Source organism: Chlorocebus sabaeus, chromosome 19 (genome assembly GCF_047675955.1).
Source record: "Chlorocebus sabaeus isolate Y175 chromosome 19, mChlSab1.0.hap1, whole genome shotgun sequence".
NCBI lineage: Eukaryota > Metazoa > Chordata > Mammalia > Primates > Cercopithecidae > Chlorocebus > Chlorocebus sabaeus.
In genome coordinates this window covers 94,214-108,078 of record NC_132922.1, presented here as the reverse complement: position 1 = coordinate 108,078, position 13,865 = coordinate 94,214, and the positions used below count along the sequence as shown (strand labels likewise).

Sequence of the window (13,865 nt, the reverse complement as noted above, 5' to 3'; positions counted from 1 at the left end):
AATGGTCTTGGCACCCTTGTTGAAAATGAATTGATCCTAGATATGTGGGTTTATTTGGACTCTCAATTCTATCCCAGTGGTCTACATGTATATTCTTACGCCAGTACCACATGGTTTTGATTATTGCAGCTTTGTAGTAACTTTTTATTTTTATTTTTTTGGAGATGGAGTATTGCTCTTGTACCCAGGCTGGAATGCAATGGCGCAATCTCAGCTCACTGCAACCTCCACCTCCCAGGTTCAAGCAATTCTCCTGCCTCAGCCTCCAAAGTAGCTGGGATTACAGGTGTGTGCCACCATGCCCAGCTAATTTTTGTATTATTGGTAGAGATGGGGTTTGTCCATATTGGCCAGGCTGGTCTCGAACTCTTGACCTCAGGTGATCCACCCACCTCCATCTCCCAAAGCATTGGGATTACAGGCATGAGCCACTGCACCCACCATGTAGTAACTTTTGAAATCAGGAGGTTTGAGTGCTTCAGCTTTGTTCTTCTTATTTGTACTTGTTTTGGCTAATCATGGCCCCTTGCAATTCCATATAGATTTGAACATTGCTTTTCTATTTGTGCAAAAAGGGACATTGGAATTTTGCATTGAATCTGTCAATCACTCTAGGTGACATTAACATTTTAACACCATTGTCTTCCAATTAATGAACATGGGATGTCCTTTTATTTATTTAGGTCATCTCTAAGCAGTGTTTTGTCATTTTCAATATATAGATATTTTACTTCCTTAGTTAAATTTATTCTTGAGTATTTTCTTCTTTTGGATGCTATTATAAATGGAATTATCTTCTTAATTTCCTTTTTGGATTGTTCATTGCTGGTGTATAAAAACAAGTGATTTTTTGGTGCTGATCTTCTGGCCTACAACTTTGCTGAATTTATTTATTAGCTCTAGTAGCTCTTTTGGTGTATTCTTTGGGATTTTCTATATATAGGATCACGCCATCTGCAAATAGACATAGTTTTACTTCTTGTTTCCCAATTTGGGTACTTTTTTTTTTTTTTTTTTTTGCCTGTCTAGAACTTTCAGTACAGTGTTAAATACCAGTAGTGAAAGCAGGCATCTTTGCCTTGTTCCTGATCTTAGGGGGAAAGCATTCAGTCTTTCACCATTGCGTATGATGCTATCTACGTGTGTGCTTTTTTGTTTGTTTTTTAAATATGGAATGCTTCACGAATTTGCATGTCATCCTTGTGCAGAGGACATGCTAATCTTTGTGTCATTCCAATTTTAGTATATGTGCTGCTGAAGCAAGCACTTCGGATTTTTAATAAATTTCCTTTATTATGTTGAGGAAGTTACTAGCCTCTATTACTAGTTTCCTGAGTGTTTTTATAATGAAAGAGTTTGGGATCATGGCAGATGCTTTTTATGCATCAATTGAAATGATCATGGTTTTTTCCCCCCTTTTCTCTATTAATGTGATGTATTATATGGATTACATTAGTGTGTAGATTTCTTTTCCTGTAGTGCCCTTATCTGGCTTTGGTATCAGTGTAATACTGGCCTCATGAAATGAGGGAGTGTTCCCTCCTCTTCTGCTTTTTGGAAGAATTTGAGAATTTGTGTCAATTCTTTAAATTTCTAGTTGAGTGCACCAGTGATGCCATCTGGTGGTGGACTTTTCTTCGTTGGGAGGCTTGTGGTTAAGGATTCAATCTCTTTGCTTGTTATAGGTCTGTTTAAATTTTCTATTTCTTCTTGAGTCAGTTTTGGTAATTTGTGTTTTTCTAGAAATTTGTCTACCTCATCTAGCTTTCCTATTTGTTGGCATATAATTGTTCATAGTATTATATTCCTTTTTAACTTCTGTAATACTGGTAGTAAGTCCCCAAATTTCATTTGTGATTTTAGTTATTTCTGTCCATCTTCTCTCCTTACTAGTCAATCTAGCTAAAGGTTTGTCAATGATGTTGATATTGTCAAAGAAACAACCTTTTATTTCCTTGATTCTCCACTGTTTTTCTCTTTTCTTTATCTCTGCTCTAATCTTACTGTTTCCTTCCTTCTGCTTGCTTTTCTTTCTTTTGCTCGTTTGGTTTGCTCTTTCTCTTGTTTGCTTGTTTGTTTGTTTCTTTTTGGTCGTCTTTCTGTAGTCCGTCCGTCCCTCCCTTGCTTCCTTCCTCTTTCTTTTGTTTGCTCTTCTTTCTCTAGTTTCTTCTTTTCTTCTCTCTCTGTGTTTTGTTTTGTTTTGTTTTGTTTTTTTTCTTGGAGATAGAGTTTCTCTCTTGTTGCCTAGGCTGGAGTGCAATGGTGCAATCTCAGCTCACCGCAACCTCGGCCAACTGGGTTCAAGCGATTCTCCTGCCGCAGCCTCCCGAGTAGCTGGGATTACAGGCACCCGCCACCATGCCCAGCTAATTTTGTATTTTTCTTTTCTTTTTTTTTTTTTTTTTTGAGACGGAGTCTCGCTCTGTCGTCCGGGCTGGAGTGCAGTGGCCGGATCTCAGCTCACTGCAAGCTCCGCCTCCCAGGTTTACACCATTCTCCTGCCTCAGCCTCCCGAATAGCTGGGACTACAGGCGCCCGCCACCTCGCCCGGCTAGTTTTTTGTATTTTTTTAGTAGAGACGGGGTTTCACCGTGTTAGCCAGGATGGTCTCGATCTCCTGACCTCGTGATCCACCCGCCTCGGCCTCCCAAAGTGCTGGGATTACAGGCTTGAGCCACCACGCCCGGCCTAATTTTGTATTTTTCAGAGACAGAGTTTCTCTGTGTTGGTCAGGCTGGTCTTGAACTCCCGACCTCAGGTGATCTGCCCACCTCAGCCTCCCAAGTGCTGGGACTACAGGCATGAGCCACCGTGCCCAGTCTCTTTTCTTTAATTTGTTCATTCATACAGACAAGGTCTCACTATGCTGCTAGGCTGGTCTTGAACTCCTGGGCTCAAGTGATCCTCCCGCTTTGGCCTCCCAAAGTGTTGGGATAACAGGCATGAGCCACTGAGCCTGGCCTTCTCTTGTTTCTTTTTTATTTCTTCTTTTTTTTTCTTGAGATGGAGTTTCACTCTTGTTGCCTAGGCTGGAGTGCAATGGCGCAATCTCGGCTCACTGCCACCTCCACCTCCCGGGTTCAAGCAATTCTCATGCCTCAGCCTCCTGAGTAGCTGGGATTACAGGCATGCACCACCACACCTGGCTAATTTTTGTATTATTAGTAGAGACGGGGTTTCTCCATGTTGGTCAGGCTGGTCTCGAACTCCCGACCTCAGGTGATCTGCCTGCCTCGGCCTCCCAGAGTGCTAGGATTACAGGCGTGAGCCACCGTACCTGGCCTTCTCTTGTTTCTTAAGATGTATAATTAGGTTATTGATTTGAAATTGTTCTCCTTTTTAAAAGTAAGTGTTTACAGCGTTAAATTTCCCTTTAAGCACTGCTTTTGCTCCATATGTTGTATTTTTGTTCTTGTTTGTCTTAAAGTGTTTTCTAATTTTCCTTATCATTTCTTTCTTTCTTTTTTTTTTCTTTTCTTTTTTTTTTTTTTTTTAGAGATGGGATCTTACTCTATGGCCCAGGCTGGAGTGCCCTGGCTTGATCATAGCTCACTGCAGCCCCAACCTCCTGGTCTCAAGCCGTCCTGCCACCTCAGCTTCCTGAGTAGCTGGAACTACAGGGTGCAGCACCACACCTGGCTATTGTTTTCTATTTTTTATAGAGATGGGGGTGTCACTATGTTGTCTAGGCTGGTCTCAAACTCCTGGCTTCAAGTGATCCTCCTGCCTTGACCTCCCAAAGTGCTGGGATTACAGGCTTAAGCCACCATGCTCAGCCTGATTTTTTTTTTGACACTGGTTATTTAGGAGTATGGTGTTTAATTTCCACATATTTGTGAATTTTTCAGTTTTCTTTCACTTCTCGATTTCCAGCTTTGTTTTGTTGTGATTGAAAAATATACTTTGTATGATTTCAGTCTTTTAAAACTTTATTGAGACTTGTTTTGCAGTTATACAGTCTGTCTGGAAGAATGTTCCATGTGTACTTGAGAAGAATTCTTGAATATATTCTGCCCTTGTTGGGTGGCATGTTCTGTATGTATCGTTAAGTCTAATTGGTTTAAGTCTTCTATGTCCTCATTGATCTCTCCAGATGTTCTACCCATTATTGAAAGTAAGATATTAAAGTCTCTTACTATTATTGTGGAACTGTCTATTTCTCTCTTAAATTGTGTTGTTTGTATCATATTTTGATGTTCTGTTGTTCGGTTTGTATATGTTAATAATTGTTAATCAACATACAATGTCTTTCTCTGTCTCTTGTTACAGTTTTTATCTTAAAGTTTATTTTGTATGATATTAATATAACCACCCAGCTCTCTTTTGGTTACTATTTACAGTACATTACTTTTTTTATCCTTTCACTTTGAACCTATTTGTGTCTTTGGATTTAAAGTGATTATTTTGTAAGTAGCATATAGCTTGTTCATACTTTTTAATCACTATCTGCTTTTTAAGTAAAATTCTGTGGAACACAAACACACCTATTTGCTTATGTGTTGTTTGTGGTGGTTTTCATACTGCGGTGGCAGAGTTGAGTCATTGCAACACAGACTATATAGCTTGCAAAGCCTTAAGTAGTTACTGTCCAATTCTTTCCAGAAAAGGTTTGCTGATCCCTGGTCTAGAATGTCTTTTATAGTTTCCCTGGTTATAGTTAACTACAAATGGTCCTGTTCAGCAGTAGTCTGGTGAGATTTGTCACATGTAGCCTGTTTTGTCTCTCCTGAAGCTTGTGAAATGCAGTTCTTAGAGCATATCTGAGCGTCCTCAAGGCCTCATTCGGCTGAGAGGAGAAGCAGGCTTCTACCTCTGAAGCTAGGGTGAGAGGCAGTTTGACTGGGATGTGGCCTTTTAATGGTAGCTTCATTTGTAGGGTGGCCAACTCCTTTGGTTTGCCTGGAACCAAGGCAGTTCCTGGAACATAGGATTTAGTTTTAACATCTGGAAAGCCTGGGCAAACTGGAGAAGTTGGTCACCCAGCTGGCTTTTCAGAGTCTTACCTATGCCCCCTTACCCCAGTACCATTCAGGGAAACCCCCAGCTATGCAAAGCGGCGGCGACTGGCTGGCCCCAGTGGCTTGGCATCCCCTCGGCCTCTGCAGCGCTCAGCCAGCGATATCAACCTGAAGGGGGAGGCACAGCCAGCAGCTTCTCCTGGACCCTCGCTGAGAAGCCTCCCCCACCAGCTGCTGCTCCAGCGGCTGCAAGAGGAGAAAGATCGTGACCGGGATGCCGACCAGGAGAGCAACATCAGTGGCCCCTTAGCAGGCAGGGGCAGCCAGAGCAAGATCAGGTAGGAGGGGGCTGGGAGGCCCTGGAGGTGTGGGGAGGGTGGGGTGCTGGGACCTGGGCCAGGAGGAGCCAGCACTGGGAGGCAGAGAGAGGCCTGGTGGTGCCTAGCACCTGTGTAGTGATGGGCTAGGGCTTCCTTGTCGGGGAAGGGAAGAAGGTATCTCTGGAGGTGGGGACAGGCACATTCACGCTGGTTTGCGGTTGGAGCTGGGCTTGCCATGAGGACAGTGGGCAGTTGAGGGAGTGTTAGGTGGAGAGGGTACGTTCCCACCTCTGATTTAGAAAACTCACTGCAGTGTCAAACATGGCTGGGAAGAGTCAGGGCTGGTGGTCTGTGGTAGGAGGGTCAGGGATGGAGTTGCCATTCCTGGAGGGCTCAAAATCTACAGGTAAGCCCCACCCTGCCCTCAGGGTATAGTCATGGTTTCTCCCAGCCCTGGTGCACCTACAGGACTCTGTGGCTTCTTTTCTTTACCCTCACCCTGAGGCCTGGGTCCCTGAGGCAGGGATGCCTGGACTGGAGCCCACTGGCCTCTATGGGCTGTGCATTGGGTGCTGAGGTGGGCACTGGCTCTCAGCCACTTTGTGCCTGGGCTTCTCATCAGTAAGTGGGAATAATCCTACCCAAGTCATTGTCTTTGGGAAGCCTTCCAGAATGCCCTGGGCAGGTGAGGGATCACCTGGCAGAGCCTAGCAACTACCGGTGAAAGCACCTGCCCTCCCTGTGCTTTGAAGGCAGACACTGTCTTTCTCGTTTCCTAGTTTCATCAGAGCCAGGCACTGAGGAGGGTGTTTGGCAGACATTGTTGAGTGAAAGAGTTACATAAACAGTATGTTGTTGTCAGGATGGCCGCCGGCCTTTACAGTTCTGTCAGTCCCTGCCCGCTGTTGGGCTGAATGGCATGTGTATACTAGCTTGCTTAACCTTGACGACGTACATGTTCATGCTCTATTATTACCACGTTACAGATGAGTGTCCTGGTACCCAGGTGGGGCCTGTGATGGGTCCAGGGTCAGAGAGCTAGGGATCGGCTTCATTGGGCCCCAGGTAGACCCAATCCCCAACTTTCTAAGCCTAAGTGTTCAGCAGAGGGCTCAGGGTGCAGCAGGGCCTATGGAAGGCACCCCTTCCCGTGCTGCTGCCTCTGCTCTGCAGCCTGTTCTCAGCGATGTCTCCGTGTCTGTCTCTCTGCCCGGACTTGTTGGACTTGCAAGGCTGGCTGTACTGCCCCAAATCTCAATTCTCCCCTGAAGCTTTTTTATAGACCCGCGGGTTTTCTAAGGGCTGTGTGGGCCAGTGGCTAAAGGAACACATTCTGCATTCCGGATGTTTCCATCCCGCAGAAAGGCAGCTCCTAAGTTGGAGGCACGTGTTGCCACAGGCTCCTCCTTGCATTCATTTTTTGTGTGTGTTCATTCATCCTTTCAGCAGACACAAAACTAAGACCTGCTGTGTGAGGGGCGGCAGCTCACCTGCTCCGTGGGGACGGCAGAATTCCTTCCTCGCAAACAGTTATTAGGTGCCTGGCGCGTCAGAGGTGTGGGTCTCAGGAGGTTGACAGCTGAGGCCCGGGCTTAGCAGCAGTTAGATGGGCAGGGGTCCCCATATGGGGCCGCCCTGGTGAGTGGACGAGGTCTGCAGCTCTCGGGAGGGGCTGAGGAAGTTCGGTGCCCCTAGGAGGGTGGTCACCTCTCCCGGAGGCGAGGCTGGGCCCTGCGCTGCGCGGGTCTCAGGTGGCGGCGGCTCCGCAGCGCCCTCTGTCGGCTGAGCCGGAGCCGTGCCCCGACCCCCAGCAGCCGCCCCAGTATCACACCGGGCAGGGCGGGGCGAGTTTGGGCTGAGAGCCCGTCACTTAGCAGCTGGCCCAGGGGTCAGGATTTTAGAGTAGTTCAGGTGTTGGCAACAGCGTGATGGACAGCCCACAGGAGGGGAAGGAAAGGTGCCCCTGTGTGACTAGAGCGTAGCAAATGCCCAAGCCCCAGGGAGCCTGGCTCTTGGAAGAGCATGTGGCTCTGGCCTGCCTGGGTACTAGGGAGCCAGTGCAGGCTTCTGAGCAAAGCCACAGTGGAGAAGCAAGAGCTCAGACTCTGCCCCAGTCGGGGAGTGGTCTGGGGAAAGTGGGCATCACGCAGTGGGCGTGGGCAGGGGCCGGTGTCCAGGACGACGGGACACAGGCCTAGAGGGGGACTGGGCGCCCAGCGATCCGGGCTCCGGACCCGGGGGGTGGCGGGGGTGCCGCTCCCTCCCGTTCACCGGCTCCAGGCGGCTTTGCTGGTGCCCGAAGCCCCCGTTGCATCCCCCGCTCCCACTAGGCTGCCCTGACCACCGTCCCGCGTCCGCGTCTGAACTCCCCCTGCCAGGGGTCGGCGGCGAGGGGGGGCGGGAGGGCGGGCGCGAGGGCCGCCACCGCCGCCCGCAGAGGGAGGAGCCCGGCCACGGAGGAGGCGGGGCGCGGGGCGGCCGTGGCATGGAGCGAGCCTGGCGCGCCCAGGAGCGCAGCCCCGCGGCCCCGGAGCCCTGAGCGGGCGCGGCTCTTGCGCTGGCGGGAGCGGGCCGGGCGCGGCGGCGCGGCCCATGGAGCGGCCCCGGGCCGGGCCCCCGGCGGGCAGGCGGGCGGCGGGCGGCGGGCGGCGGGCGCTGCGGCGGCGGCTGCGGTGAGGCCGGCGGCGGGGCCGGGCCGCGCGCCATGGAGGCCCCGGGCGCCGGCTTCGCGTGCCCGCTGCCCCCCGGCATCGCGTCCGTCACCTACGTGTTCGTTTACAGCCCGAGCGGGCCCGGCGGCCCCGGCCCCGCGCCCGGCCCCGGCCCCGCGCCCCCCGCGCCCCCCGCACCGCCGCCCCGGGGCCCGAAGCGGAAACTTTACAGCGCCGTCCCCGGCCGCAAGTTCATCGCCGTGAAGGCGCACAGCCCGCAGGGTGAAGGCGAGATCCCGCTGCACCGCGGCGAGGCCGTGAAGGGTGAGGGGCGCGCGGGGGGGCGGGCCCGGCGCGGGGAGGGGGCGGCGCCGCGCGCGGTGCGGGCCGGGCCGGGGCGATGGCTCTGGGGTCTCCTCCGCCGTGGCGGCCCTGGGCCCTTGTGGGATCCCTGGTGTCACAGTGAAGGTCTCTGCCTGGGAAAGGTTCCTGCCGTGCAGGTCCCTCCGGTGCTCTGTCGTTCCGGGCTCCCTGTGTCACCACGGAGGCTCCTCTCTCGCCATAGGCGTTTCTGTGTCCCCCGGGGTCTCTACCTGAAGGACCCTGTCCCATTACAGAGCTTCCTTGCATTGCGGGGTTCCCGTGGCACTTCTGCAGCTTCTCCATTGGAGGCCCCTGCGATGTGGGGGACCCTTGCCGTCGTGGGGTGTCTGTGACCGTCATGTGGGTGTTTGTGTTATGCAGGCTTCTGTCACTGGGGCTTCCTGTGTTCTGGGGGAATTGCGTGCCATGACAAACCCCTCTCATTATGGGGGTCTCGGGGTCACCGCTGGGGTCCTAGCCTCAGGGCCGGCTGAGGTGGAAACAGCCCAGCTGGTGCATCACGTGGCCTCACCCACTGGCCACAGCAGGATGACCCCGAGCTCTTGGCAGTGACCCCTGGGTGGGTGACAGAGCCAGGATGGGGGTCGGTTGAAGGGGCTGGGGGAGCGTGGTCAGCTGGGGGTGGGGCCAGCAGCAGGAGTGTGGCCCCTGCCCCTGCCTGCACCCCTCCCCGAGTGTGTCCATCTGTGTGTCTCTCTGTCCCCCACATGCCCACCCTGTGCCGAGCCCATCTGTTCCTTTCTCTCTTCTGTGTGGATCCTAAAATCTTCCCAGGGAAGAAGCTGGGAGAAAGTGGGAAGGGAAGGAGGGAAAGGGCAGGGGGTGAGTGGGCAGAACCTGCTCCCGAGGTGGGGTGGGTGCCCAGCTCTGCTCCCCACTGATGGCCTGTCTGGCTTCTTCCTCCAGTGCTCAGCATTGGGGAGGGCGGTTTCTGGGAGGGAACCGTGAAAGGCCGCACGGGCTGGTTCCCGGCCGACTGCGTGGAGGAGGTGCAGATGAGGCAGCATGACCCACGGCCTGGTGAGTGACCCCGCGGCCCCCTGGGCAGCTCCCAAGGGGACCACCCCTTCCCGTTTCCCTTTGGTCTCTCTTGGTGCTAAATCCACATGGATATTCACAGAGAAAAGACTAGAGGTAAACTGAAACAAACACTCAAAGTAGACGCAAACTTGTGTACATGACACAGACACGTGTGCACACACTCTGCATATATTTGGGAACATGCGTGTATGTAAGCTGACACTTCACATGCAGTGGAGACACATAGGACATGCGTGACGGAGCCTCTGTCTGTGTGATCCCACACTGACTCCCGGTGACTCGCACCCCATCAGCACAGTCCTTCAGAAACACCAGGTGTGTGGAACGCATGATTCCTGCGTAGCTGGCAGACATGTAAGGAGGTCAGTGTGAGAAAAGAGGCGTTTTTCCAAAGTGGACAGATTGTCCAAGTGGGCAGAGCAGGGAGGCCCGGAGCAGCCAAGAGGAAATGAGGCCAGTTGGGCCTGGAGGTGCCCTGGTGAGTGCCCTGGGGCAGGGATGGTCTGAGGGCAGCAGGTGAGGGTGGGCTGGTCCTCAGCCTGCAGGGAGGATGTAAAGGTGAAGGCTGCAGCTCCTGGGGTTGGTGAGTGGCCGCTGTCCAGCCCTGCTGACCATCTGGTCCTTTGGCGGCCCCCGGGCTGGAGCTGGGTGCATGTCTTGGGGGTGCCCTTGTGAGGAATCCTCAGGGGTCCCAGGAGGCCTCCAGATCCATGCATGTACTTCTGTCCTAGAGAGCTGGTGGGCCAAGCAAACCTCTCCTGAGCGACGGTCACTGGGGGTCATCGGTGTTGTGTCTGGATCAAGGGTGCATGCACCCTCCCTCTGCATGTGAAGGGCTCAGGCCTGGGGTTACTGTGTCCCCATCTTTGGGATGAGAGTTTCCCAGCGACTCCACCCCTGTATGGCCTGGACCCCTGCCCTGTGCTGAGCCCAGGAGAGGCCCAGGGAGGCAGGAGCTTGGCCACTGACCCTTTCCTGAGCAGGTGCCCTTTCCTCCTTCCTTGGCCTTGTCCTGCCTTGCTCTGACAGCTCTCCTGGTGGCTTAGAGTGTGGAAGGGACTTGGCCCCCTGTTCTCAGCCCATGGAGGGTGGATAGGACAGGGTCCAGATGGGAAATGGTTTCAGAGATTTGGGCCCTGGTTCAGACAGTATGGGAGAGGGGAGGGGAAGGAGAGGTGGGGGGAATCCACACCTGTGGTGGAGCGGGTCTTGAGCTCCCCCACGTGGTGATGAGGAAGGTTCTGGTTTGAGGACTGTGTGGAACGAGGGGCATTTGGACCTAAGTCTGCAGCTGACGGAGAGGGAGGGAGGTTTAGGCTGGAGTCAGAATTGGAGAGCAGCAAATGTTTTTTAGGTGTTTGTCATGTGCTGGGCCCTGTGCTGGGAGCCGGGATCACGGAGGCTCAGCTGGAAGCCTTGTGGGAGCAGTGGCTGTGACAGGGGCCGTGTGAGCGTGGGAGCTCCCTGGGTTGACCTGAAGGAGTCAGAGAGGGCCTCAAAGCAGAGGCACTGTCTGAGCTGAGTCCTCTAGGTGGTCAGTGGATGGGGCTGAGGGGACAGCCGTGTGTGCAAGGCCTGTGTATGTTCTACAGCTGTATGTGTCAGCAAGGTCTGCTCTGAGTGCCTGGCACAGCTTTAGCACTTCTACATGTAGAAGTCGTTGACTCATCCCAGCAGTCCCGAGAGGTGGGGCCACTTGTTATTATTCCATTTCTCGGGGGTCATACAGCCTTGAGAAGCAAAGTCTTGTTTGCAACATAGGCAGCAAGTTCTACGTGAGTGGAACGGCTGCATGGGTGAAGGGCAAGGCTGGTGTGGGGACCACGAGGGTGGTCAGGTGGCCATGGAGTCAAGGGACAGCGTGGCTTCATGGCGGAGGGAACCCAGCAGCAGCGTCTGATTGTGCAGGTTGTGTAGGATCAAAGCCCGGGATGGGCAGAGCAGAGCTGTGGAGAGGAGTGGGCCAGTGTGGGCTCACAGAGCAGCCAATGTGGGGTTTGGGTCTGGGCTCCAGGCGGCAGCCGTGGTGTGTGTGACCCAGGGAGTGAGTGTCAGAGGTCCCGGGGTAGACGGGAGTATTTCATGAGTGGGCAGCAGAAGAGGAACCTGCAGAGGCTGCCTGTGAAGGGCGGGGAGTGGGAGCAGTGACAGTCCCCTCTGACCTCGGCTGCAGGCCCCGCTGACCACGCTGCACAGAGCCTCTGCTCTGGGATCCCGGGGCCGAGTTCTGCCAGAGGCCAGAGTGCAGCCCAGGAACAGGAACCTGCTTCCAGCAGGCCCAGATTCACTCCCCCCACCCCCCAAAAAAATCCATTTCTGGGACTGGAGTGGGGACAGAAAAGGACTTAAAGGTCAGGGAGGGGACACAGTCCCTGTGCATGCAGTGGCTGGAGCCCAGGGCCTGTGCCTGCTGTGGGATCAGCAGACGAGTCCTGGTCACTTACCGAGCAGAGAGCAGTCTCCCACAGCACCTCCTGGCAGGCAGAGGGTGGAGCCGTGAGGGAGGGAATGGAGAGGTGAGGTCAGGTGTGTTCCGGAGGGCCAGCATGAGCAGGGCCCTGTGCCTTCCCTCCCCTCCCTCCTTCCCTTTCTTTGCAGTAAGGTCAGCACTTGGGTGGGTAGTGGAGGATGGCTGTGTTGGGCATTTTCTCTGCAGCTGGCTTTTATGTGCCTTATTAACAAAGCTGGAAAAATGAATTTGTGTTATGTAATACATACAATTTGTTTGGTTGACAACATCTGAAAACAGGAGGCTGGTCAAGTGCAAGTTTGGGGGGTTCTTTAGCAGGCAGCACCATGACACTTATGTGGCTCTGTCGACATACAGAAGGGTGTGATGGAGGAAAGGAGGGGTCTGATGCCCCACCTGAGCGGTGATGAGGCTTGGCCTGAGCTGGCCTTAGGTTCGGCAGGATGAGGGGTGCAGGTGTGGTTGGGGAATGCCAGGATAAGATAAGAAGTCGTTAGAACCAAGGGGCTCTTCCAAGTTGGAATTTTTGTATTCTATATGGGCAGGCTTAGAGGGGACTGTTGACTTACTGAGAGTCACACAAGTTAGTAGCTGGGACCTGGAATCCAGCCCAATACCGTTTTGATATCTGTGTCTTCTGATAGGAATAGGTGCCCTTTCCTCTTTCCATCCGGCCACTGCTCCACCGATGTTTACAGCCATCTGTCCTTTGACTCACCCACCCATCCCACCATCATCTTCTTATCCATTGACTCACTAGCCAACCCAATCCACCACCCCTCCCTTCCTCCATCCATCCATTCATCCATCCACCTCTCCACCTACCTGTCTACCCACCCAGTCCATCCATCCATCTACCCATGTATCTGTCTGCTCTTTGACCTATCCACCCATTGCCCTCTCCTTCCCGCCCTCCATCCACTGGTCCAGTGCCTTTCGATCCACCCTTCTGTCCATCTATCTCATATGCACCTGTCCACCCATTACTCTCCTAGTCAGCATGCAGAATGCCTGCGACACACCAGGTGCTGTGCTGGGCGCTAGGATCACAGAGATAAAGAACATGTGGTCCTTACCCTCAAGGAGCTCACAATTAGTGGGGGAAACAGGTCATCGAAAGCTGCAGGTTCTCTTTCTGATCTCATTTCCTGCCACTCTCTCTAGCTCTGTGTGCTCCAGCTGCACAGGCTCTGAACTCCCTCAAATGCTGCAGGCTGATGCCTGCCGTGGGCTTCCCCCGACCACCCCCGCTCCTGGGAAGCCCTTTGCCCACATATCCACAGGCTGCTCCCCATCCTCAGCCTCTACTCAGCCCTCCCGTAGGGGTGAGGCCTTTGCGTGCCTTTCTCTGCCCTCCCTGATCTGCTCACTGGTCTCCTGAGCACTTGCCAGCATTCACATGCTATGTCTTTATCCTGTTTATCCTGTCTCCCTGAACAGATTATAAACCCCACGAGTGCAGAGACTTTGTTCTCTTCTCTGCTGTATTTGCAGAGCTGGTACACAGTAGGAGCTCAATATATACTTTTTTTTTTTTTTTTGAGACGGAGTCTCGCTCTGCCACCCAGGCTGGAGTGCAGTGGCCGGATCTCAGCTCACTGCAAGCTCCGCCTCCCGGGTTCACGCCATTCTCCGGCCTCAGCCTCCCGAGTAGCTGGGACTACAGGCGCCCCCCACCTCGCCCAGCTAGTTTTTTGTATTTTTAGTAGAGACGGGGTTTCACCGTGTTAGCCAGCATGGTGTCGATCTCCTGACCTCATGATCCGCCCGTCTCGGCCTCCCAAAGTGCTGGGATTACAGGCTGGAGCCACCGCACCCGGCCAGGAGCTCAATATATACTTGCTGAAGGAAACCATGGATCTTGAGAAACGCTACCAAGAGAGGAAACGAGGAAGGTGCTGAGGGATGAAAGCGAGGCAGTGGTGCTGCTGCCCACAGGGCCTTTGTGGTCCTGGAGAGTGGAGCTGCGGGGCTGGGAAGGCTGGGGGGTGGGGCTTACAGGCAGCTGGAGGAGCTCGTGGGAGCAGAGAGGTCATGGCTG

At 53.4% G+C, this 13,865-nt stretch overlaps 1 protein-coding gene and 1 non-coding gene across 5 annotated transcripts in view; one reads left to right on the top strand and one right to left on the bottom strand.

The window, feature by feature from the left end:
• SHANK3 (SH3 and multiple ankyrin repeat domains 3) overlaps positions 1–13,865 on the top strand; it is a 58,527-nt gene that overhangs the window by 14,688 nt on the left and 29,974 nt on the right. For all 4 annotated transcript variants that reach the window (XM_038007223.2, XM_038007224.2, XM_038007225.2 and 1 more), the window contains 3 exons: positions 5,023–5,296; positions 8,060–8,253; positions 9,220–9,333. In XM_038007223.2, the coding sequence (XP_037863151.1) occupies positions 5,023–5,296; positions 8,060–8,253; positions 9,220–9,333 (582 nt within the window). The remainder of the gene's footprint in view (positions 1–5,022; positions 5,297–8,059; positions 8,254–9,219; positions 9,334–13,865) is intronic.
• Positions 1,164–1,267, bottom strand: LOC119627371 (U6 spliceosomal RNA). Its single transcript, XR_005243574.1, has one exon. It is a non-coding gene; the product is annotated as a U6 spliceosomal RNA (small nuclear RNA).